Source organism: Cyprinus carpio, chromosome A20, assembly GCF_018340385.1.
Source record: "Cyprinus carpio isolate SPL01 chromosome A20, ASM1834038v1, whole genome shotgun sequence".
In the NCBI taxonomy this organism is placed as follows: Eukaryota; Metazoa; Chordata; class Actinopteri; order Cypriniformes; family Cyprinidae; genus Cyprinus; species Cyprinus carpio.
Window position 1 is genome coordinate 504,734 of NC_056591.1, and position 27,475 is coordinate 532,208.

Genomic DNA, 27,475 nt, shown 5'->3' on the forward strand with positions numbered 1-27,475 from the left:
CCTCTGAGGCTCACAAGTCTGAGGAAAACCAGTGAGTTAATTGTATTATTATGGTTGTTGTTTTTGGTTAGCAAGATTACTTTCAAATCTTCAAATAATGCACTACATTTTGACATTTATATGTATGTGTATTTAAGATGTAAAACACAAGAAAGTTGTTGGCTATTTTTACTCCCCTCCAAAAAAAAAAAAAAAAAAAAGGTAATGATTCAATACTTACTCATAAAGACACATCTCATTTTCTTTCAGATTCACACCTCACTAATAAACAGCCGTCCCAGTGCGGATGATCCGTCGCCCATGTTACTCAACTTCACCTCGGCACGCTATATCCGCCTGCGGTTCCAGAGGATCCGCACCCTAAACGCTGACCTCATGACCCTCGCCCTGAATGACCCACGAGACATCGACCCCATTGTCACCAGAAGGGTGAGTGCCTCGGGTGTCACTTAGACATGCTGAAGATTCTAGTGTGATGCTTTGACACCAGAGAGAGCAGGAAGAGGGAGAATGTGCTACACATGTTTGTCATCGCTCAGTGCCATTCATAAGCCATCTGTGTGTGTGGATGGTTGGAGCTAGTGCTGCCCGGGCCGCCTCATCCATTACCAGCCTCTCCTCCTCAGACAGATGGGCTTTAATTAAAATCATACAGTAATTAACAAATCGACCCTCTCTTTCCCTCAAAGACGCCATATCACACTCCTCCACCCGCCCACTTCCTCCTACAAACTCATTTACTCACTGATTGACCTGTTTCCATCAAAGAAGAGTTGCACTGAATTGCAGGATTACATTTCTCACGTGCATTGAGCAATTTGGATAAATGAACCCAAAGTATTGAGTTCAAAGAGTCATTTTGCAGTCTGAGAGGCTTAAGCCACACTGGCCGCATACGATACGATTACGAGGCTAATTTAAAGGTGATGTGTGTCATTCTCATATTAAATTGTATTGTTGTGAGTTTGATAGGTTGACTTGCCCAGAAAGTTTAACAATTTGTGGCGATGTCTTTGTGGCATTGTCAAATCATTGATAAATTTAAGCATGACAACCAGCTCAACACACCAACATATAACATGCTGTATACAATAACAGTCTAGTATAAAGGTGTGCTTGTTTATTCGGTGATGCTCAGTACCTTTAAGGGTGTGTAAGACGGTAGTATTGGAACATATGCTTATTACCTTAGCAGCATGCTGTTTGTGTGCCTGTACCCTGCTGAAAAATCCAGCATATGCCAGCATTATTTCCATGAAGGTCCAGGCTGTTTTATGCTGGTTAGTGCTGATAACAGTGCTGTATTGCTTCACAAACTCCTGCTTTCTTTGTGTGAGGGGTTACATGAATTACATTTGTAGCTGAAAAGTATTGGGTGTTCACAGAGTTTAACTTACATATACTTTGCTTCCTAGATTCCTGGTGCTTCATCAGAACCTCTCAGTCCATATCACAAAAGGTTTGCCTAGTGAAAAATAAATTAAACCATCGGCAAACATGCTCCTGTAAATATTTTAAATAACAATAATAAACCTTGATCTCTCACTTGGGAGGGTAAAGCTTAGGTATCAGACAACAGTTAGTTCTGGTCCTTGTTTGTAGTGTATTGGATGCAGTAACAAACTTACAGTAAAGTTTGAGTTTAATGTGATTGTATTGCTTTTGTTTTTCAGTATTACTACTCCATTAAGGATATATCAGTTGGAGGCATGTGCATCTGTTACGGTCATGCCAAGGCCTGCCCTTTCAACCCATACAACAAGGTTTGTCCTCTGAAGCTAAATAATCTTTATCCTCAAATGATTTCATTTTCATTTTAATTAGGTTTATTACTTGAGCTTTATTAGTAAGTTGTTAATTAGAGACCAATCACTTCTGGCCTTTATGAAGCATGCTCTCACAACAGTTATAAAAAAAAATAGATAATTAAATAGTTGCATTTGGGTCTTATATGATCATAATGCTGTATTTTTTAGTACAGCACCACAAAGTGTCTAGCACATTTTCAGAAATCTTTATGAGAATAATTTGACATATACATATATTGGAGTTTGAATGTGTTTGAATGTTTGAATGTGTGTGTGTGTGTGTGTGTGTGTGTGCATGTGTGTATATATATATATATATATATATATATATATAATAATATACACTCACCGCCCACTTTATTAGGTACACCTGTTCAATTGCTTGGTAACACAAATTGCTAATCAGCCAATCACATGGCAGCAGCTCAGTGCATTTAGGCATCTAGATGTGGTGAAGATGACTTGCTGAAGTTCAAACCGAGCATCAGAATGGGGAAAAAAGGGTGATTTAAGTGACTTTGAACATGGAATGGCTGTTGGTTTCAGACGAGCTGGTCTGAGTATTTAAAAAAATACTGATCTGGGATTTTCACGCACAACCATATCTAGGGTTTACAGAGAATGGTCCGAAAAAAGAGAAAATATACAGTGTGCGGCAGCTGTGTGGACGAAAATGACTTTTTGATGTCAGATGTGCAGACTGGTTAGAGATGATAGAAAGGCAACAGTAACTCAAATAACCACTCGTTACAACCAAAGTATGCAGAATACCATCTCTGAACACACAACACGTCGAACCCTGAAGCAGATGGACTACAGCAGCAGAAGACCACACCGGGTGCTGCTCCTGAACAGGAAACGGAGGCTACAGTTTGCACAGGCTCACCAAAATTGGACAACAGAAGATTGGAAAAACATCGCCTGGTCTGATGAGTCTGGATGTCTGCTGTGACATTCAGATGGTAGGGTCAGAATTTGGCGTAAAGAACATGAAAGCATGGATCCATCTTGCCTTGTCTCAACGGTTCAGGCTGCTGGTGGTGTAATGGTGTGGTGGATATTTTCTTGGCACACTTTGGACCCTTTAGTACCAATTGAGCATTGAAAGGATGGATTTTACCAAAACCAAATTCAAGATTCCTATCCTGTAATAATATAATAAAACTCACTAATCTGAAGAGAGGATCTATGAGAAACAGCACAGAACAACAGCTGGTGCAATCTCATCTCTTCCCCCATGCTGAGTTCCTGACTCCTCACACCCTCTCCTTCCCCTCAGGTCCCAGTCAGTCATGCAAATTTCACAAATCGAAATACTTCAGGTGCGACTGGTAAGGTGGTTTCACTCTCACATTAACAGAACAGGCAAGAATAAACAAAACACAACCTGTTCTTCTGATGTGGGAGATGTCCCAATAAAGATCTTTGATAACCATTTGTTTTCATCCCCAAAACTAGGTGTGTGACCTTTTGGGCCCACCAAAAGTTATTTTATGTTTTTACAACTGATTTGAAGATTTCTTTGTTCTGGTCTGGGTTTATAAGCAAAGTGGCAAAGTATTACTGGGTAATTCTGTAGCCAGACAGCCTGTAGTATGGAGGGTGTCCACACACTCTATACTATTTATTTTCCTGAAGTCAGGTATGCATCCTTTACTCTTAGATTTATCTTTGAGAATTTGATGTCTTGTATTGATTTGATATCTTTGAATTGACTGTGTAATTGGCATAATACAGAAAGGGGGTCAAACACAGTATGAGTATGGTGGTCCTAATAATCCTTTAGGTGAGTGTATTTACCTGACTGGTAATAAATTGTTAGGTTTTTCTTATAATCTGCGTTCAGGACAGATCACACTGAAGCACCAATGGATGAACCATGGGGAACACCATTAGGTGCTTCTGATTTCTGACTGTCACTGGCTTAACACGGTGTAGCTCTCGTGGTTATAGAGAAAAATACACTTTTTGTTATGATGGTGTAGCTCATTTAAAGGTATTAAAACCACTCTGCATCCTCTGAGTAAGTCCAGAACTGACGAGTTTGTTTCTGTGGGTGCAATTCCTGTGTGATATCTGGTCCCTAATGAACAAAGAATGGAAAGTATGGGATTTCCAGAATACTTAAATATCTAAATTAATAAACAATGGATATCTGTGATCTGCTTTTGATTAGAAATATTGCATAAATTTAATGATCACTTGAAATTGGAGTCAGATTGTACACGGAGCTACACTAAAATTCAAACTCAATCCTGATAAATTCAGAAGCGCAAGTAAAAGACAGAATACGCTTTAAACCTTCGACCAGGCCACTGGATTCCACTTTTTGGGCTGGCTTCTTACAGCATCGTTTAAACAGCACAGCCTGCCGGAGTATTGTTGCTAACCATGTCCATCCCTTTATGACTAAATTGTACCCATCTTTTGATGGCTACTTCCAGCAGGATAATGCACCATGTCACAAAGCTCAAATCATCTCACACTGCTTTCTTAAACATGACAATGAGTTCACTTTACTCAAATGGCCTCCACAGTCACCAGATCTCAACCCAACAGAGCAGCTTTGGGATGTGGTGGAACAGGAGATTCGCATCATGGATGTGCAGCCGACAAATCTGCAGCAACTGAGTGGTGCTATCATGTCAATATGGACCAAAATCTCTGAGGAATGTTTCCAACACCTTGTTGAATCTATGCCACGTAGAATTAAGGCAGTTCTGAAGGCAAAAGGGGGTCCAACCCGGTACTAGCAAGGTGTACCTAATAAAGTGGCCAGTGAGTGTATATATGTATGTGTGTGTGTGTGTGTGTGTGTGTGTGTGTGTGTGTGTGTGTCTGTGTGTGTGTGTGATCGAAATATGTGCATTTAAAGAGGTCTAGAGGGCAAAAATTGGATAACAATACACAATTTGACAAAATTTCAATAGGTGAATGATAACAGAATTTTAACTTTTAATCAACTATCCCTTTAAATTTTGAGCAGAGGCCAGCCATGAACATATCAATATAAAGAGGTTGCAGACACTTGCGAGCTTATTGTCAAAAAGAGAAAATGAAAGGACTGAAGACGGAGAAGGATAAAGAAAAATAGTTTCTAGAACTAAAATAAATGCTTTTGATCTATTTATTTATTTATTTAATAATCAGCTTTAATATGACGATCCTAACCTTAGCCTATAAATACATTTGTCAAAGTCACGTTTACAATGTTCTAGTTTAGGTCTGAGGATGAGTGAATGCACTGAAAGGCTATAAGGAAAGTGTAACCAAGTTTGTTAAATTCATTCCCAATATGTACACATTCATTCTTAATCTCGTGTCTAATATGCTGAAAACGGCTGAGCTGTTTGCATTCCTGTAAATGACTGTCGGTTGTTTAACATTTCTATCGTAGCAGTTTAAAAAAGTCAAATATGAAATGTTAAGCTGCTTACTTGCTCTTTCATCTCACTTTTTCATGGTTAAAACATAAGTTTCATGTTGAAATTCATGCTCTGCTTCAGTAAATGTTCAGTAAATGTGTCTTCTTTGATTTGATTGGCCTACTCAGTCATTTAGACATTGGCAAATGCTATTAGACCACTGATCAGCTTAGCACCAAAATTCAGCCACTATTAGTCAATTATTTCACAACTTTTATGATGCACACCGGAGAAAGCCTCAGTGGTGCTTACAACACTTATTCAGTTGTGCATTGTGTTTGCCATCTCAGAGTGAGTTTTAATTGGGAAGGCATTCAACTTCTACACAGTTGGTTTGATTGACTGCTTGGTTCCCACATCAGAAATTCAGCTGTGAGTGTGAACACAACACTTGTGGTGAGAGCTGTGACCGCTGTTGCCCTGGTTACAACCAGAAACCCTGGATGGCGGGAACCTTCCTCACACGCCACGTCTGTGAAAGTAAGTGTCCACAGAGCTGAGCATGCTGCTTTATTTACCATTAATGTCTTATTTTAGGTGTGGTCTTTAAGAATTAGATACACCAGTTCATGTTATATGACATCTGAGTGACTCTAGTCATATCATAGTTACACTAGGTAACAGTTAATACATCTTAATATGAATTTTGCAACAGTTAGTTTGGGTCCTTCAATCTGATTGGTTGATTAGCATTTCAAGATTAGTTGATGTAACAGTCCAACAGCACCTGGACTCTCCACTCCTTCTATCACTTTGCTTGTCTGTGTAAATTCTTCATCAAATTTAGTACCTATTCAGACAATATGCGATTTCAGACACACTGACTGTCTTTATAAACAAGTCATTGAATTATTCACTCCACCGATTTGTTAGTAACTGACAATTTTGAATCTAAAATTTAAGTTACGTAATATTAACTTGATTATTTAACTACTGTAGTAAAGCATTATCACTCAATTTGGCAACCTTAATGCTACTCCATTGTTACTTCTTGCTATGCCTTCTTGTTACGCCATTCTCAGGAGAGGCCCAAACTGCAGTTGCTAGCTTTAATGGGGCATTCTCCAATTAGTAACATAGATTTAGACATCTCTTTTGGACAAGCAATGGAAGATCCTGAATTCATGGTGCTGTTGGTCGGAGTATCAGCACACCTGTCATTACCTGTGGCTGAATCATAGCTCTGCCAGTATTCAGATCAACTTTTCCATCTGTGGTATTGCTATATTTTCAGTGTCATGTGTCAGGTGCTGCTTGTAACGCTGCACAGCTTCTCTTATAGTTGTATAATTGTGTGATGTCTTTATTTGCCAGAGTGTAACTGTCACGGCAAATCAGAGGAATGCTATTACAACCAGACTGTGGCCGACGCTAAGCTGAGTTTAAATATTCATGGTGAATATGAGGGGGGCGGAGTCTGCCTTGGTTGCTCTGAAAACACAGGAGGAATTAACTGTCAATCATGTGTAGACGGCTACTACAGACCAACTGAGGTGAGTTTCTTTATTCTGTTCATGTATATATATACTGCATACATATAGCAACAACATTTTGTCAGGCTGTTTGCGTACTTTCTGTACTGTTGTGTGTTGAACTACTCAAAGACACAGGACTTTAAAGGACTTACGCTGCCTTGCATTCTACTCAGAAAGGCAAAATGTCCCATTTCTGACTTTAATTTCATGGCAACATGAACTGTTGCCATGGGTCAACATTACTAAAAGGTTGAAGGGACAATCAGATGGTTTTTGTTCTCAGTGTAATTGACCATCATAATGTAAATATTTCCCCAGCTGCATCCAGACGAACGCTGGCCCTGCAGACCCTGCTCATGTGACCTGAGCGGTTCACTGCACTCTGCATGTGTTCCAGATGAGAGTCAGGCCACCGCAGGTACAACACAACACCACACAAGATCCAGCAGTAGCCCTTAGTGATGTCTGATTCTTGAGCCGGTTCACAAATCGAACTGATCAAACTTTAGTTCTTTTAGTGGTGATGCAAGACACACAACCAAAGTATATGTTTGTCTCAAAAAGAACCGAATGAGCCAGTTCAACCAGTGTGGATGTTTGCAGAGGATTACCAAGGATTCTAACATGCGAGATGCTGACATTATGCACGTGTGTGTGTTACAGAGGACTTGAATGAGCCTGATTCTCAATGCAGGTTTCTTAAATAATAAACAAAACATACTAGAAATATGCTTATTGGTAGTTTTATTAAATAGGCCTACATTTTTATTAAAACATGGAATTTTAATTTATTTATTTTATTAAAAGTGAAACATGGATAAAAAAAATGAAATTTTCAGTGGTTTATTGTGTATGCAGAATGTATTTAAAGTTGTTAAACTAAATCAATGAGTTTATAAAACTGGTTTATTCTTTCTATATACTTTAGACATGCAGAACATATCTGCGTTTGAGCATCAATATTTGTAATGCGTGCTGTAGGTGCGAAAGGTTTAGGAAACTTGTCAAAGTTGTAGGCTACTATATATGATTCAGTTAGTAATGACAATGTGCTGGTTTTGTTGAAAAACCTGTAGTAGATGTCAAATTTACTTGCAAAAGGAAAGCTACCATTTTAAGAAAACATGCAGATGATCAGCGAGAAATGTGGGAGACCAAAAGAACTACAAAAAGACTACAAAGACACACCAGACAGGAAGCAACTTAAAAGTCCACATAAAAACAGGGAACACAGGCCAGAATCATGACAGGTATCCACTGTAAATGTATTGTTGATGTATTATTTATACATACTATATTATTTTTTTATTCAAAATGTGAATCATTGAGTTCCACTCAGGCATGACACAGCAATCTGTCCTTGGACCATTTTTGTTTTATACAAGTCATTTATGAATGTAATAGATGACCTTATAATTTCAGATGATACAGTAGCACACCTCTCTCTCATGTACTTTTGCATAGAGGAAAACTTCTGTAAAAATGATCACAACTTACCCCACTCTCCTCTGTCACTCACCTTTCTGATATGTATCACTATTTAAAGATGTTCTAATTTGTACGTACTATACTGTTTTTTTTTTTTTTTTTTTTTTTTTTTTTTTTTTTTTGCTTTGTTTGCTTTCTGCTTTTATTAGATAATTCTGGCAAAAAACTGGCAGTGTTTTTAAGGAGTGCTTTGTTTTACATTCATAGTATTGACACAAAAACCTAAAGCCACTTAAAGAGACTGATAATTATAAGATAACTAGTATAACTAACTACTAGTATGAGTTTTCTTTTTTGGTTGTTTGTGTGTGGTTGAGTAAAGCTGTCCTGTGTGTGTGTTGAGCGGGAGTTCAGGCTGTAATGCTGAGTTTTCTTGTCTCTGCAGGTTTGGCAGTGGGCTCGTGCATCTGTAAGCAGGGATACACAGGTGAGAAGTGTGACATGTGTGCGTTTGGATACACAGGATTCCCTCTGTGTGAGCGATGTAACTGCAGCAGTGAAGGCAGCATTAACCAGGATCCCTGCCAGTCGCCCTGTGTGTGTAAGGTACGACACGTGTTACCACACTAACACTGGCCTCCCTCTGCTTATACAGCCATGATCACTGCTCTCACTGCTACGGCAAAATATTACTATACTTTGTCCAATGTGATTATTTGATGTTAACTTGGAATAGATACTTGTGCACTTATATTATTAGTCAGTGGCAGCTCATGTAGTCAAAAATTCCAAATTGCACTTATGTAAAATCATGTGTATATCATAACTTTTGCATAAATGACCCTTTGGTCATTTAAAAAAAAAAAAAACCTTCCTTACAGTACTTCTCTTACAAAATTTGCGTCACAAAATGTATTGATTAGATTTTAGATATTCTGAGAAATGGCTTCATGGAGGTCAGTGTGATTTCATCGGGTGTGTAGGATCTGTGTTTCTGATAACTACTGTTCACAGGATGCTTTCAGATTTTCAGACAATTGCAAAGAATGGTTTCTAGTGTAACAGGATGAGCTTTGACCCAGGTTAAGGTAATTATTGAGATGCAGAAGATCACACATACACAGTTTGTGGGAAGAACATTGAACCTGCAGCATTAATGATTTAACAAGAAACTCATCCTGATGTCGAGCACTGAGATAAGTACACTCGCTGATCAGTTAGCTCAGTGACGAGGATCTCAATTCAGCTTCAGCTGACAAACAGCAGATATTAAATTCCGGTGAACTGCATCATTGAGCAGTCAGATATTTGTGTGCAATGACCACTTTGATACACATGGTGAGCATAAAACCTTTGCTAGATGGCCATAGGCTCATTAAAACAAGTACATGACTCTGAAAAACCAGGGTAAAAAGAGAACACAAAGGAGAACTTCAAATAAAGGGAGACAAGCCTTACGAAAAATAAGTTTACAGTGTGCTATTAGTATACTTCTTTCAAAAATAGGAAAGTATGCTTTTATGTACTTCTCAGAAATGGGCTTTATGTACTTCTCAGAAATGGGCTTTATGTACTTCTCAGAAATATACTTATGACATTTAAACTACTTACAAAAAGTCTAAATATACTTGAACTATACTTAAGTATACTTAATAAAATAAACTTGAAGTATACTACTTTTTGGTAAGGGGCAAGTTACACTGAAGCTTAACATTTTCCTTGACATTTATTCACTTAGCAAATACTTTTTAAACAAAGAGACTTACAAATGTGTTAGCTAGCTAGTTCCTACAAAAATAGCTTGGATTGCACTTTAATAATATAACAATGAGTACTGTAATATAGTTGCACAGACCATTGTCTGTTGGGTAATCCAAACCGCATAATCTCATGTGCCTCACTGAGAGCTGAAACTCCCAACTGAAGTGAATGGATTTTAAAATGTTCATGAAGGCAAGAACAGTAGTGGTCAACTAGCAACATAAATGTACTTAAATGGCATCAGTTTGGAAATGGCCTGTTAGGTCCCTTTTAGTCAGTGGCATGGCTTCACGGTTTCTCACATGCCATGATTGTTAAGTCTTTATGGCACCGTTTAAAGACGTAAGTCTGGTTAGAATTCGAGGTTCAGTTGAATTTAACGTGGATGAAAACGAGGCTGTGGGGAAGAGACTTACAGAAAAGGCGTATAGTAAGCTGAATTATTGTTATGTTGTTAAACAACAGTACAATCCATTAAACACACTGTACTTCAGGCCGTCACTTCCTTGTTTTTATTCCTGTCAGAAATTAAATCTGGCACTACTCTGACAAAGGTCTGTGGCACCATTAGCTTTCTACAGACTGTTCAGCCTGAATAAGACAACCAAATAAGCAAGAAGGCACTGAATCCAAAAGGCCCCCATTTAGGTGGTATGGAATCTCACACAAGCTTGACAGTCGTCGACATGCTCCAGAAGAAATTCTTCAAGATGAACACAGAAAACAGTTGGCTTTGTGAAGTCTGGCCTGTTCAGGCGTGCCATATTCCTGCATTAAAACCAATCGTTCAGTAGATGCTGTCACAACCAGGACAGAGAGAAAATGGTCAGTAAGGGACTTTTTGCAAAATAGCTCATCGGAGACGGACCTGGACATGCACCTCAGGTGACTGACAGATGACATCAGCTTGTGTGAACAATTCAGGTCCCAAAACGACAACGTGCTTCAACAAAAAGCCACCATGAAGTTTTAGTAAGAAGGCCTTTATATAAAACGACAACGTGCTTCAACCCTTAAAAGTCATTTGAAATTTCCTTTAAAATTAGCATTTTATTCTGCTTAGTTCAGTAAAACTTTAATGTCATTGAGTTTCTTCTCATTGTGAAATAAACTACCATAAACACAGGAGCTTGATAAAAATGCTAATTTCATGAGTTCAGATGGCTTTTAGAGGGTTTTGCATCTGAACTCTTCAGAAGGCCTTTATATATCTTCTCTTAGTTTAACTTTGAGAGGTGAGATAAACTGATCAAAGAACAATGAAGTCTGGAGTGGACTAAGATCAAATATAATGATTGCAACAGTCTTGTAGGATTGTGATGGAGTATTGTGTTTGTATATGTCTTGTTCTGATGGTGCAGGAGATCAGAAGTCCGGCTGAAAGAGCTTCTGCAGAAAGTCTGCTTTACACAGGACCCTTCAGTTGAACATCTACACTGTAAGAGAAAATCCACAGGAAAATGGCAGAAAATTACTAGTACCTTTTCTGTGAAGTTTACAGACATTTCCTTTATCCCTAAAACACAACACAGTGAAATTCAAAATACAGGTACAACGCCCGTGAAACATTTATACTGAATAATTCCTTCATATTAACACATATGGACAAAGGAGTGGGTGGTTGGTTTTCCAAAGTCCAGTCACTGAGTGTGGAAACTGCTGTTGTATAAACCCTGGAGTCCACATGGACAGTAAATCAGACTTTAGAGCTGCGCTCTACACAAACCTCCAGAACGGCCTCTTCTTCCTGTGAAGATAGCAGGTGGGAACCCTGAGGCCCCTAATGATTGATTTCAATCTCATCGAGGGATTTTAACATTTTCCAGCAGCAGAGATGGGGAGGGAGCCTTCTGCAATAAAACATGCAACAGACGCGTGATTCAGCCTTTCCAAAGTGGGTGGATGTTTGCATGAGGGATCTGACAACCAGAAGAGTAGTTCCAAGAAAGCAACAAGAGCCACTGATGTTCTGTTTCTGGGTCAAAAAAACACACAATATAAGGTTAAAGTGAACCTGTTAGTACAGTTAGTCGCTCTGATCTGATCTCTCAGTATCAGACACACATCTGAAGTTGCCTTTGTTCAGTGTAAATGAAATACTGCTTTACACTTTGATGCTATCCTGACAACTAACTTGCACCTTTTTGTATTCGGCTGGCGAATCATTTCAGTCTGGATCCGTTTTCACAGTCTAATAAAGTCTTTCAATGCATGAAAACAAACAGAAAATAGGAAAAAAGTTAGCTTTAATGCAGCACTAGTGATGATCAAGAAGGGCTTCACAGGTTTTCTCTCAGCTCTCCGGATGGATGGGTGAACAGATGAAGAGTGAGTGGAGGTGAAGCGTGTTTGGCGTTGCCCAGATGAAGAGGCTGTGATGGTCAGATTATAAAGGCAAACTCTCAGCTCTGTTCAGTAATGACTTGGCTCAGGCAGAGCGCCAGTGTAAATGGAGCATTAAGAAACATCAGTAAATGACACCCACAGACGGGATGGACTCGCTCCAGGTGCTGCAGTCTGATGCCAGACTTGCCAATAGCTGTAATATACAGAAATAAATAAAAAAGTGTCAGAACACAGTCTGGTGACTGGAACGGAAAAGTTCATCTGAGAGAGTTCCTCACGCTGTATGAAAAGTTAGTACTGGATTCACACAGCAGGGTTGATTGACAATCAGAATTTAAGAACTGACTCCCTTGAAGATCATTTAGTGTGAATCTGAATTGAGCTTGTCACAACTCACTCAGCGTTACCAGTCATCAATTCCACACAGAGCAATTTGACTGGTTCATCACAAGTTTTCTGATAGATTGCATCAAATATTTTTCAAACTGGAATAAATAAACATAATTACACAATTAAGTGTAGGTGTGTCTATTTGTTCTGATTTATTACACGGCTATCTGGAATACTTGATTCTGATTGGTCAGTTGCAACATTCCCAACTGTGTTATTTCCTGATAACAACCATCGTCCTTAGCAATGCCGAATATCCTATCGCTCATCCAGATATGTGAGACCACTTCTTTCATGGCTCTCATGTCACAGTGCTGAGCTCTTGCTCGTTTCATTTAAATTCAACTGCTATTATTTTGTGCCTCAGTTATTGACTGTATTTACTGTAAAATGAAGAACAAGGGCTTCATTATTAATAGTAGGCCTGCTTTAACATTGCTATGGTGTTTGTCCTGTTGCCAGAATGATTGTTTTGTACTCTCTTATATATTTTTTAAAGAAATCAATATTTTTATTCTGCAAGGACTCATTAAATTGACAGTGGCAGTAAAGACATTCATAATTTTACAAAAGATTTCTATAAAAAAAAATGCTGTTCTTTTAAATGTATCACAGTTTCCACAAAAATATTTGGCAGCACAACTGTTTTCAACATTGATAAATAAATTATTATATTGGTTTGTTTTCTGTAGTTTGTGTGTGAATGATGTATGTATGATTGATGAATGTTGATTTTTGTTTGGTAATAAATTAATTTTTGTTTTATATTTATAAAGTTATTTTAAATTGTAATACTATTTCACATTTTTACAGTATTTTGACCAAAGAAATGCTGCCTTGTTGAGCACAAGAGACTTCTTTCAAAAAACATCTTACTGATGCACAGGCTATATTTTGGCAAGCCATAAACTTATTTCAAGTTACAGCAACTCTCCGGCAGTAATTTTGAATGGTGCACAATCCCTGTTACACACACACAGATGTGAAGAGGTCCTGCAGCTTTTGAAATAAATCAAATGGAAGAATAATGACTTTTCCTTCACTGTAGGGTTTGTGCACCTGTGTGTGTGTGTGTGTGTGTGTGTGTGTGTGTGTGTGTGTGTGTGTGTGTGTGTGTGTGTGTGTGTGTGTGTGTGTTTACACTTCCCATGGGTTAGTGCTGCTTTAACAGTGTTTAATAGTGCATACAGACTGTTCACTCAACAGTCTCTGTCTCTCTCTCTCTCTCTCTCTCTCTCTCTCTGTTGCTTTGAATGTGGAGGGACAGAACTGCGACCGCTGTAAACAGGGATTCTATAATCTCCGTGGAGACCGTCTCAGTGGATGCGAGAAGTGCTACTGTTCTGGTCTAGCCAGCCTGTGTGCTGAATCCCACTGGGACTACAGTAATGTAGGAGACAATCTGTTTCATTACCTGTGTGTGTGTGTGTCTGTGTGTGTGTGTGTGTGTGTGTGAGAGAGAGAGAGACGGGTCTCATTTCTCATTAGTTACACTATCTTAAATCTCTGCGTGGTTAGTGGGACTCAGTCTTATTAAGCAGTAATGGCTGTTCTTAAACACACATACACACACAGATGATTCAAATGGATATAACTTTACAGTTTAATGAGTGAACAAAGTTGCTGGTCATCACGTTTAGAATTGAACTGTCACGAGTGCAGTCTTTACACACAGAAGTTAGGAAGAGTGAAAAGTTAATAGCCCTGACATTTTTTGCATCAATTTGTGTAAAAGGTTTTTTTTTTTTTTTTTTTTTACACTGGTGGGGACTTAAAGCTGAATACACACCAACTTGTGGGGACTTGTGTCACTGTGGGGAATTAAATTGAGATCCCCATGGGTACAAAAGCTTAGGGTTGGTGTAGGGAGATAGAAAATACAGTTTGTACAGTATAAAAACCATTACGCCTATGGAGAGTCCCTACAAGGATAGTGAACCAGACTGTGTGTGTGTGTGTGTGTGTGTGTGTGTGTGTGTGTGTGTGTGAGAGTGAGAGAGAGAGAGAGAGAGAGAGAGATGCTACCAGCATCTGTCTGTACAATTAAGCTGACCTTGAGTTGTCTTTTCAGAGCTCTGCTAGCTTTAATTATGGCCGCTTGTCTCTGTGTGTGTGTGTGTGTGTGTGTGTGTGTGTGTGTGTGTGTGTGTGTGTGTGTGTGTGTGTGTGTGTGTGTGTGTGTGTGTGTGTGTGTGTGTGTGTGTGTGAAAGAGCGTTGGTCTTTTCAGGCGTGTTTGTGTGTTCTGTGGCTTTGATGAACAGGAAGATCTTAATGACTTTAAAGGCCCTTATTAAGTGGCCAAACACATTGATGAATCTGTATAATCACACACAGTCTTACTTAGAAACATAATGCTAAACTACGCAGAAAAAGGCTTGAAATTTGGTGAGGTACTGTATTGCACATAATTTAAATAATTACCACCAATTCTGGAATTATAATGCAGACAATTCTTTTAAATAGTTATTCAATATAACAGGTTGAATGAGCAAATTAATCCACACAGATGAACAGATCAGATCAATCTTTCTGTCAGACTGTAATTTCACTAGCAACGCCAGTGAATCCAGTTAAACTCAGTAAAATTTCATTTCTTTTAAAGTCTAAATTATGCTCACTCCATTCCACGCTCAAATAATATTTACACTTTTAAAATAAACATACTTGTTTTTATAGAAAATGTTTATTTTAATTAGCACACTGGCAATCATTTTCTCTTTTTCTAAGTGTAAATCTAACACAAATCAAGTTAATGCACAGAACAGTGCTTCACAGTCTATCATTTTAAATGTGTGATTCTTTTAAATGTGTCATCAACCATATACAAAAACAACAATAATAATAATAACAGTTAAAGGGATAGTTCACAGTTGAAGGTAGCCATTGACTTCCACAGAATATGAAAAAAATAAATAAAATAATATGGAAGTCAAAGGCTAATGTCAAATATTTAGTTACAAACATTCTCCAGAATATCTTCCTTTGTGGAAAAGAAACTCATACAATACAGGTTTAAAACAAGTTAAAATTAAAGGGTGAACTATCCCTTTAATAGCATTCTCTTTAAAATGAAAGTACTCTGTGCTAATAAGCTTTGAAATAAAATGACAGTGATGTGAAATCAATAACTGCTAAATTTATTCAGAAACAGATGCAGAGCTTTCATTTGTATATATTTTTTTTTTAGTCTTACCGTACATTTAAATAGCCAAAACTAAAAAATTAAAATAGACTCTGTCATCTGTCAGGCCAACCTGAAAACAGTATAAATAAACAAAAATAGAGAGGAAAAAAAACTCCCAAAAAAGAAACATAAAGACCTCATTCTCCCTGTTTCATAAGAACATTACATAAATGCATGTCATTTTACAAGATGAGAACCTCTCATTGCAAGTTCCTCTAAGAAAACTGCAGTCTAGCCTCTTCAATACACACACACACACACACACACACACACACACACAGCGTTTCCATTAACAGTGTGGTAGAACAGAATAAACTTTACTTACTGCTGGACCTTCTGCTGTATTGATAATACACACTTAAATGCTACTTAAACATATCTTTTGTCACTTGCATATGATAACCATACATACCAGTAGCACTATTGCCTGCCCTACCATACAGCACAGTGTCAGAGAGCTGAATGATTTGGTGTGTTTGTTTGCAGGTGACGGATATGTCTGGATGGTATCTGACAGGAGCGGATGGGGAGGGGCTTGTGTGGGCGGTGCCCAGCAGAGAGACGGCCCACCAGCTCACCGTCAGCCAATCAGAGGCACAGACTCACCTGACAGCACCGTACTACTGGAGCGCCCCGTCTGCTTACCTGCGCAAGAAAGTGAGTGCTTGTGTGTGTGTGTGTGTGTGTGTGTGTGTGTGTGTGTGTGTGTGTGTGTGTGTGTGTGTGTGTGTGTGTGTGTGTGTGTGTGTGTGTGTAAATCTAAGCCAGCACACTGTGCTGATGTATAATGTGCAGTAATGATGCCGTCACATGACCAAAATACAGACATCATTTATCATCATTATGTTACAGGCTCATTTAGCCTTTCATTTGCCCTTGATTTAACTTCAGTGTCTGCAGGGGAGAGACGCAGCCGGGGACTTTAAACACAAGCATAATGGGAGTATGAAAAATTAAATCAGAACCGAACTGTCTGAGAATCACCTTCACTTAATTTCAGACAGTGTTTATTACCTATATCATATCATATTAGTAATAATTTTATGAGTATATATTTGTATTAATTTAAGAATGTTTTTCGGAAAGATGCTGCATGTTACTTTTGGCACACAGTTCAACGTGTGAGTAATATTATTAATGTTATTTTTGGTACATATTTGTAAGTGTGTGTACCCCCCAAAAAACATTTTCTAATCAAAGTTTTTGTAGTGGTTCCAGTAAATTATTAGTATTTTGTATTCCCTTGTATTTCATATTATGGGGAAGTAATTATGATGCCATTACAAACACTGACTTTTTCTGAGAAACCAAAAAAATAATTCAGTTCATTGAATAATCTTGTCTAATTAGGAGTCAGGACATTGAAATACCACAGCTTATAAAATGTACAGGGAAATTGGCAGACAATGTAAAACACACAAAAAATGAATTGGAAACAGTGGTATTGTCCTTCAATCACATGTCTACACGGCACTAAGTGTCCTCTCGATATTTGCAGATCCGCAGTTGATGTGTATATCCATCTACAATGAAATATAAATTATTTTAGTTTTTCTCTGTTTTAGCCTTTATAATAAACAATACTGTTGCACTGGCCATAAAGAAACCCCTAAGTATTTAACTAAGGATATTCAAAGAGAAATAGACAAACCGTATTAATGTCTGAACTGGCAAATATGATTAATCTGTTCTAGAATTTGTTTCTATTTATTAAAAATAACACATGATTGCCACTTCTATAAATCTAAGTACAAAATCTAGTATAAATAGTATAAATCAAGAAAATCAAAAATCCCTTTTACTCTACGCTTACTCTAATTTATGTATCATGACACTCTCCTGATTCATTTATTACTTAATACAAAACTATATTTAATAATACAAAACAAAATAACTCCACATTCTCTCTCTGGGCCATCTATGCTTTCAGTGTGTGTCATTCTGTGCACATTGAGTCAAAAAAATTATGAATGTCTGTAATTGTGTAAATTAATAATCATGATCGTTTTCTGAATAATAAAGTATGTTTTCATGGGTGTTAATCACTTCATTTTTTGTAGGAATAAAAAACAACTATCACACAAGGGCTGAAGGTGAACGTTGTGTATGGATGAGTAAAACCGAAGACGTTCCCGTGTGCTCCCAATGCTCCAGTAACATTACATTATGTAAAACTGCAATGCATTTATGACAAAGAACGCACCGATGCAGATGTAATATCATAGCATTAGCAATCTACCAATAAATGCACGCAACACACGCAATAAATGCCTTGTGCTCTCTGATGTTCGCTCTGCTCGGCGCCCCTGCAGGATTGAAAAATGCGTTAAATCCAAGCAGACTCAGATAAGGGGAGAGGAGCCGAAACTTGACGCAGCTTGCCGCCCGTTTCAAAATGAGTTTTTTTAAAGGGGACTGAAAATCAAAAATTTATTAATCAAATATTTTTTTTTAGGGGGGCTGGGCTGAAGCCCCCCTAAAAAAGGGCTAGTGACGCCCCTGCTGACAAATAATCAAACTATGAAAGAAGTATGCAGTATGCCCCCCCCCCCCCCCCCCAAACAAAAACCCCATGTTACTTTTGGCACACAGTTCAACGTGTGAGTACCCCCCAAAAAACATTTTCTAATCAAAGTTTTTGTAGTGGTTAGTTTTGTTTATTATTTTTTTTCTGGTGGACACAAAAACACTTGAACAGTCCTTCAATCACATGACACGGCACTAAGTTTCCTCTCGATATATTCAGTTGATTGTAGGTAAATATCCACTTGCTCTCTGTTTTCTTATATAATGATACTGTTGCACTGGCCAAGAAACTGCTCCAAAGGATTCAAAGAGAAAGCGGTCTGAACTGGATCATGAATCTGTCCAGAATGCAGATTCACTGAGGCTACGCTTTTAAAATGGTAACTTTGAGAAACTTCAAGTATTGTGTCATGTGAATAAGGGGCTGTTTACACTGAAAGTGTTGTTGTGTGTTTTCCGATGTAAACGTGCAGATGGATGTGAACTAATACACAGTCACAAATTAAAAAAAAAAAAAAAAAAAAACAAATTTTGACTTTTTTTGATGATGTTTGTTAGTTATCTATTCATCAAATAAGGTGATTGTGTCTCTTCACAAGACTTGGACTAAACCACTCAGTTCATACGGATTTGTTTTATGATGACCTTTTTGAATCTTTTAAGTTTTGGTTTTAAGTTTTGGATGCATTTTCAGGTTTCTTTTAAGTTTCTTATTGTGTTTTTTTAATGTTTGTTTTAAATATTCAATGTGAAAAACATTCACATTAAAACCAGGAATATACATTAAGAAAGGGCTGTAATTGGGGGTCAACAACGTTTTCATTAATGAAATGGATTTTCATTTGGTGTGGTGTGTATTTTGTGGAATCGTGAATATGTTCAATTTGATATCCCTTCCTGAAAACAGGGACATTTACATGTAATATTCCCAAAATCACATTATTTTATTATTATTATTTTAAACATGTACAGGCACATGTACATGCCACAAATTTTCAAATGATTTCCATGCAATTAAGCGTTATTAAGAGAGTGCTGGTTATTGCCACAAATTTTCAAATGATTTCCATGCAATTAAGCGTTATTAAGAGAGTGCTGGTTATTCACTCCCCTCAAGTTTTGATCCTGGGATCAGCGCATATTCCAGTTGTGTTAAACTGAAGACACAGTACCAAATATCAGCTAACAAATGTAATGATATATCCTGTTTAATGAAGAGTAGACTAACAAATGAAGATCATATGAACTGAAAGTTTACTAACATTTGTAAGCATTTCAATTTACATTAAATAATCATATGTTAATCATAAGGTATTGTTTTGTAAGTTCATTAGTAAACATTAACAAGAACATTATCTCATACTTCTAGCTATCTGAACATACTGTACATCCAGCCGGTAGAATAACCTCCGACAGGGTGATCAGGACCCTGATGTGAAGCAGAGGTTATTCTGTGATAACAACCGGCTGGATGTACTGTATATTCCCCCTTACTTGAGTTTGTTGGAGTTTATTGTGTGGTCTTCAGAGGTGGAAAGATTACGAAAATATTCTACTCAAGTAAAAGTACATTTACATTCATGAAATTTCACTTAATTACAAGTAAAAGTACCAGTCTAAAAATCTATTCAAGTAAAAGTAAAAAGTTGCCCGTTTAAAATTTACTCAGAGTAAAAATTACTTAGTTACATTTTAACACTGTTTAATGCAGGGCATGAATGCATTTAACCTGCAGTTACGAATGAACAGAAAAATACATAAAGTGTTGAATACTCATTTGAAATTATATGATATATATATATATATATATATATATATATAGATATATATATATTATATATATAATATATATATATATATATATATATATATATATATATATATATATTTATATATAGCAGGTGTTAGCAAGTCACTCTTAATAAGTGAGTCATTGCGATTGAACCGAATCATTTAAACAGTTGATTCATTCAGGAACGAAACACCGTCATTGCTCAGAGATGCAAAACTGTGTTATGGTGGCTGTGTTTGGAATTATTTTTGTTGTAGAAATAGAGCAAAAACAGGCAATATTGTGTCTAAAATGCAAGTCTCCTAATTAACTTATTGTTTATTGAACTGTTGTAAAAAAAAAAAAAATGATAATGTAATCATGCTGATTTTTGGAGAAAAAAAATGCAACGATGCAAGTATTTACCTCTACATGCTTGCGAAGGGTTGATGTCGAGATTTTATAAACTGCTAGTTATAAACACAGCTTACACTGCATAATAGAGCTTAAACATAGCCAGGGTTCAGTTCATTTCCTTCAAGTTCAACTTCAGCAGAATACAACGGGGTTTTGTTTTCAGCTAGGTCTGCACCATAACACTTGTGTTGTCCGTCTGCATCTTTCTGTAATGAGGCTGAGGCCGTGTTTGGATCCATGTGCAGATGTTTATTAAAATCCACAGCGACCAAATCCAAATCAGTAGGCAGAAAGCAAAAACACGAAGACAGGCAAAGTTCATAAACAGTAAGGCAGTCCAATCGGTCGTCAAATCAAGGGAGAATCCGAGAACGAGAAACAGAGCAAGGCAGGTGAAAGTCCTTGATGAGCAAAGGATCCAAGATGTCATCTGCAGCTACCCAAGATCTCTCCTCAGGTCTTTAACCCTCCCAGTCCACCAAGTATTGGAGCCGACCCCCTCTCCTTCTGGAGTCCAACAACTCCCTCACCGCATATGCAGGAGATCCATCAATGTCCAGCAGCAGAGGTGGCTCCTGATTCTCAACGTTGGGGTCAGCACTCGGGTGGACCGGTTTCAGGGGGGGAACATGGAAGGATGGAGAGACACGATAATTAGCAGGAAGCTCCAACTGGTATGTGACCTCATTAATCTGCTTTAGGATTTTAAATGGGCCTACATACCTTGGGGTGAGCTTCCTGCTTGGTAGCCGCAGCTTGAGGTCCCATGTAGAGAGCCAGACCCTCTGTCCAGGTTGGTAGGGAGGGTGTGGGCGAGCCGCCTGTTGGCCTGAATCTCCTGGTTCCTGGCCACCCTCTGCAGACGTACATGAGCACTGTCCCACACCCTCTCACTACGACGAATCCAGTCATCTACTGCAGGTACTAATGATGGTTCTACTGACCATGGGAACATAGGGGGTTGGTATCAAACCACACACTGAAATGGGGTGAGACCAGTCGAAGAATGCCTTAACGAGTTCTGCACATATCTTCGGCCCATGGTAGAAACTCTGACCAACGATGCTGTTCATGACTACAGTATGACCGTAGATACCTGGCAATTTCCTGGTTCAGTCTTTTCACTTGTCCATTGGATTGAGGATGATATCCAGATGTTAGACTGACATTGATGTTCAGATGTCTGCAAAAGGCTTTTGATACTTGTGAAGTGAACTGTGTTTCTCTGTTGGAGACAATGTCTTCAGGTATGCCATAAACTCTGAAAACGTGATGGAACAAGGCTAACTCGGTTTCCATGGCCGTGGGGAGGGCTTTCATAGGAATGAGATGGCAGGCTTGAGAAGCGATCAATAATAAATAGAATTGTAGTGAATTCATTAGACATAGGTAGATCAGTGACAAAGTCTATTGAAAGGTGTGACCAAGGGCGCTGGGGAATGGGCAAAGGCTGTAGCAAACCAGAGGGTAACTCCTTGGATGTGTTTTGGACTGGACACAGACTGAGCAAGATTTGCCACAATGTGAGCCCCATCTTTAATCATTGATGGCCACCAGAATGAGTTCTGTCTGAGATGGAGAGTTCTTGAGATACCTGGGTGGCCAGAGCAAAGTGATGTGTGGACCCATTGCATGACTGTAAACCGAAGATTTCCAGGTACATAGTGCTTGTTGGGGGGACAACCTTGTGGTGCGGGTTCCTTCTGTTGCTCTCTTTGAATCTCATCCATCAGGTCCCATGAAATGGGCACAATGATTATCGATGGGGGTAAGATGGATTCTGGCTGGGATTCTGTTCGAGGATGATCATGTCGTCTGGAAAGTGCATCGGCCTTACTGTTTTTACTGGCTGGTCTGTATGTGACTGTAAACTGGAATCTTGTAAAAAAAAAAAAAAGCTCCCAGCGTGCTTGACGAGGGTTCAATCTCTTGGCACTCTTGATGTACTCAAGATTTTTATGGTCCGTGATTACCTGGAAAGGGTGAGTGGAACCCTCCAACAAATGTCTCCATTCTTCAATGGCAGCCTTCATGGATAAGAGCTCCTTGTTGCCGACATCATAGTTGCATTCTGCATCAGTAAGTTTTCTTGAGAAGTAGGCACACTGGTAGAGCTTCCCTGGCTGTCCATGGTGTTGAGAGAGCACAGCACCAATTCCTTTATCCGAAGCATCAACTTCTACGACAAATGGCAGGCTAGGATCAGGATGCTTGAGAATGGGCGCGGTAGTGAAACTTTCTTTGAGTTTGGTGAAGGCTAGAGTGGCACTTTCAGACCATTGTAACTTTGAAGGTTTACCTTTCAGCAGGGATGTCAGTGGTGCAGCTATCATGCTATAATTACGGATAAAGCGTCTATAAAAGTTGGCAAATCCTAAGAAGTGCTGAAGTTCCTTGATTGTGGTAGGTTGGGGCCATTCAGTGACTGCCGAAATCTTTGAACCATCCATTTCCACACCTTGATGGCTGATGTTATACCCCAAGAAGGAAGTTTGCTTGACATGGAACTCACATTTCTCAGATTTAACATATAGTTGGTTCTTTAACAGTCTGGATAGCACAATTTTGACATGATCTTGATGTTCCTCCTTTGACTTGGAGTAGATAAGAATATCGTCAATATATGCAATGACATACTTGTTCACGATGTCTCTGAAGATCTCATTGATGAAGGATTGAAATATGGCTGGTGCATTTGCTAACCCATACGGCATGACCTGGTATTCATAGTGCCCCCTAGTGGTCTCAAAGGCTGTTTTCCATTCATCACCCTCTCTGATTCTGATGAGGTTATAGGCACTCCGGAGGTCTAGCTTGGTGTAAATTGTGACTTCACGGAGTTGCTCTAGAGCAGCGGGCACTGGGGAAGTGGGTAGTGGAATTTAACTGTGACATTGTTTAAACCACTGTAGTCTATGCAAGGCCACAGTCCTCCATCTTTCTTTTCCACAAAAAAGAAGCCAGCTACTGCTGGAGAAGTCAATGGGCGAATGAAACCAGATCTAAGAGCTTCTTCTATGTATTCCTCCATTGCCTGGGCTTCTGGTTGTGATAAGGGGTAGATCTTACTCTTGGGTGGCATCGTGTTGGGTAGGAGGTCTATGGCGCAATCCCAGGAACGATGAAGCGGAAGCTGGGTGGCTTTAATCTTGCTGGAGACTTCTTGATACTCCTGGTAGCACAATGGAATGGTGACTGATCTCACATCTGGGCTTTCAATACTTGTAGAGAGACAAGACTTGATAACTTTTGGGTGCAGACAGTAGGAAAAGCAGAATTGTGACCATTGTGTAATCTCACCATGATGCCAAGAGACGGCTGGGTCGTGAACAGACAACCATGGGTAACCCAAGATTACTTCATGGCACGGGGAATCAATTACGTAGGAAGAGATTGTTTCTCGGTGAAACAGTCCTACTTGCAATTGTATGGGCAGGGTTTGCTGGGTGATACCAATTCCAATGGGTTTGTTGTTAACAGCATGCACTTTGAGTGGTGGATCACAAGGTTGCGTGGGAATGTTGAATTTATTGATGAGGTCTTGATGAATCAGGTTCAGAGCATATCCGTAGTCAATCCGCGCTGTGAAATCAATAGAATCATTTTCAGTGGTAATCCTGACTCTGACAGTGAGAGATTTCATGATGGGGAGAGAAAGATTGTCAACACTCACCTGGCTGGTCATTTTGGTGGTCCTCAGGGCCTTTAGAGGACAACCAGCGTTAATATGGCCTGACTCTCCACAGTAAAAGCACAGGTTGTGCAACAGCTGGCGTGATTTTTCCTCCGTGGAGAGTTTTGTAACCCCTAGCTACATAGGTTCAGGATTGGATGGAACAGTGGGAAGGGCCGGATTGGAAATAAGCGAAGTTGGGTTGGCTGAAGATACTCTCAGTGCTTGTGGCTTGAATTTAGTGGGGTTGCTGCACATGAGGTTATCAATCCTGATAGCAAGTGTCACATAATCCTAAAACAACTGGTTCTCACCCTTGCATGCGAGTTCTGCCTGTAATTCAACATTCAGACTGCGTTGGAATACAGCCTTGAGTGCGATATCGTTCCAACTGCTCTGAGCTGCAAGAGTTCTGAATTCAACGGCGTACTCCGCAGCTGATCGGCTGCCCTGAGAGAGTTGTAAAAGTTGTGACGAGACATCTCTGCCCCCTGCTGGATGCTCAAACACATCTCTGAGTTGTTGAACAAAATATGCATAAGATTTCTGAAATAAACTGTCCGTCTCCTGAATGCCGCGGCCCAGTCGATCGCTTTACCGGTTAACAAAGACATGAGAAAAGCACATTTTTTCTCATCAGACTCAAAATCTTCCCCTTGGTGTCTGAAAAAGATATCTACCTGCCGGAGAAATCCTCTACATTGCTCAGCTGTGCCATCAAATTTATCAGGTAGAGCAAAATTTACCTTCTTAGGCATGGTGGGTGGCAGCGATCGGATGTACTGTGTAAGATGGTCGTTAGCTGCTTGTAGTTTCCCCAGCTGTTCCTGATATCTCTTGAGAATGTCGCTTTGGTACGCAAACGCCGCTTGCAAATTGGAAACTTCCGCTGGCTCCATCGGAAGCGAAGTATTATGTAACAAGGCTGAGTCCGTGTTTGGATCCATGTGCAGATGTTTATTAAAATCCACAGCGACCAAATCCAAATCAGTAGGCAGAAAGCAAAAAAACGAAGACAGGCAAAGTTCATAAACAGTAAGGCAGGCCAATCGGTCGTCAAAGCAAGGTAGAATCCGAGAACGAGAAACAGAACAAGGCAGGCAATGGTCATACACACAATAGTCAAGACAAGAGGGGTAAACGCTCAGTAAGGCAGGAGAACTGGCAATACTTCGCAAGGAGCAAGCACACAGATTCTTGTTAAATACTGTTCAAACAGGAAATGAATGTAGAAGCAGAGGGAGGGGTACACAGTCAGTACTCAGGAGAGGGCTCCCTCTGCTGGTGTGGCATTACACTTTCTTGTGATTTTAGCCCATTAACTGCAGTAGATTAGAGGGAGCGTTTTATTTATTTATTTATTTATTTATTTACTCAGTAATTAATGTGTTTTAAAATGTAGCGAAGTGCAATACTTCAAACAAAATATACTTAAATAAAAGTAAAATAACAGATTTTAAAAAATACTTTAAAAAGAAGAAGTACACAAAAAAAAGCTACTCAGTTACAGTGATGCGAGTAAATGTAGGCTAATTCATTACTTTCCACCTCTGGTGGTCTTCTCTGTCTCACCCCACTCCTCTTGTCAGTCAGCTCAACTCACTCTCCTCACTTGATAAATGAAATTTAACTCAAGCTGCTGATCTGTGATGCGAATGTCGCTCGGCATGCTTGAGCAGCCGCGTTTTTAATTGTAATTCTCTAACTGAACTAAATGTTTTTTATTACTACAAAAAATCAAAACGGCGGTGGCGGGCAATTCAGCGGTGGGCAAGTGACATAACCGGTGGTGTGATTTAACACCAGTAACACCGTCAGCACCGACTATCACAGCAAGCCTATCAGCGTTCTTCATTCAGTTAAGGCTGGGCATACATTGTGTATATATATATATATATATATATATATATATATATATATATATATATACAGTGTATGTGTGTGTGTGTGTGTGTGTGTGTGTGTGTGTGTGTGTATAAAGTTGGATATGCATATATATTCAAGGTTAAATACATAGAGCTGTGTGTGTGATAATATAGTTTACATTTCGCATTGATATATAAACAATCACACAGTTGAGAATTGCTATAGCTGATATAGTTGATTTGGCTGTTTTCTATAGTATGCAGTATATTGCCTTATGTGAGTATACTGTATGTACAGTATAATCTAGCATCTTTGACCTGTCCACCATATCATTCCACAGCATAGCTAAGGTTATTTTTGTTGCATAGCAACTGTTAATATGTGTATTATGTAGTAAGTGTTTTTGTAAAAGGGATAAGGCGCTTGAGGTGGTGTAATGTTGTGGATATCGTCTCTGATCACGTAGACATTTGCAGTCAGAAGAGGAACAGCTTCAAGGACAGAATGATGTCCCTACAATCAGAGACACAAACATCTTACAAACATGTTAGAAATCCTCTCCTCACTGGTTTTATGGTGCCTACACAGTTTGTACAGAAAGCTTTTCCGCCCGTCTGGTTTTAAAATGTTTGCCTTGAGTTTTAGCGGTCACTGATGTTCACACATGGTATGAGTTAGCCTGTGTGTGTTTATGTGCTGCTCCTCTGATTGCATGTGTCCAGATGTGTGTTGCCTTTTGAACTGGATGTTTGTTTGTGGAGCTTCGTCTGTGTGTGTGTGTGTGTGTCTTTGTAGGTGGGCTCTGGTCCATATCAGGCCCATACTGCTCCCTGCTTGACTTTAAAGTGAACGGGGTGAGACGCGGCGGGAGGAGCAGAGGTTAGCGGGGCTGATTTCATGGAGAGAGGGGTTACAGGTTGGAGGGAAGAATCCTCTGGAGTTGCTTGTCTTTTGTTTGAAGGCACCCAGCAGACAGCCTGTTTCTCATTTCCTGTAAGATGTGCCAGATCTGATGCTCTAATTTTCACTCTCTCCCTTCATTTTTCCCATTTAGTCTGCATTTGTTCATGTTCAGTCTTAGTATTTGGGTTTTGATTTGTGATTTCTTTGCAATCTAAACTCTCACTAACAAATAATAAAATGGTTCTGTGGCAATGCCATTGTTTTGTTGGCAGTACCTTGTTTTCTTTCTTAGTATTCTTTGAAATAACATTGAGTGTAATGTAAATACCATGGTATATGGAACAGTCTGTAGCATTGTCATCAGGTAACACCCTTCAGCTGTGATCCAGTAACAGAAGCTGTGTCTCATTTCAAAGGCTGCGCCCTCTGTAGGTGGCATTCAAAAGCTGCATACGTTATGGAGGCTGTCTCATTTCAGAAAAGTAGGAGACTCCAAATGCA

The 27,475-nt window shown here is 39.1% G+C and overlaps 1 protein-coding gene across 1 annotated transcript in view; it reads left to right on the forward strand.

Moving 5' to 3' along the window:
* The window catches only part of LOC109058224 (laminin subunit alpha-2-like), a 182,467-nt gene that overhangs the window by 61,975 nt on the left and 93,017 nt on the right, over positions 1–27,475 (forward strand). Inside the window, exons 5-12 of the mRNA XM_042777209.1 lie at positions 250–429; positions 1,674–1,763; positions 5,596–5,713; positions 6,548–6,726; positions 7,027–7,126; positions 8,582–8,746; positions 13,887–14,023; positions 16,305–16,475. Of these exons, the coding sequence (XP_042633143.1) occupies positions 250–429; positions 1,674–1,763; positions 5,596–5,713; positions 6,548–6,726; positions 7,027–7,126; positions 8,582–8,746; positions 13,887–14,023; positions 16,305–16,475 (1,140 nt within the window). The remainder of the gene's footprint in view (positions 1–249; positions 430–1,673; positions 1,764–5,595; positions 5,714–6,547; positions 6,727–7,026; positions 7,127–8,581; positions 8,747–13,886; positions 14,024–16,304; positions 16,476–27,475) is intronic.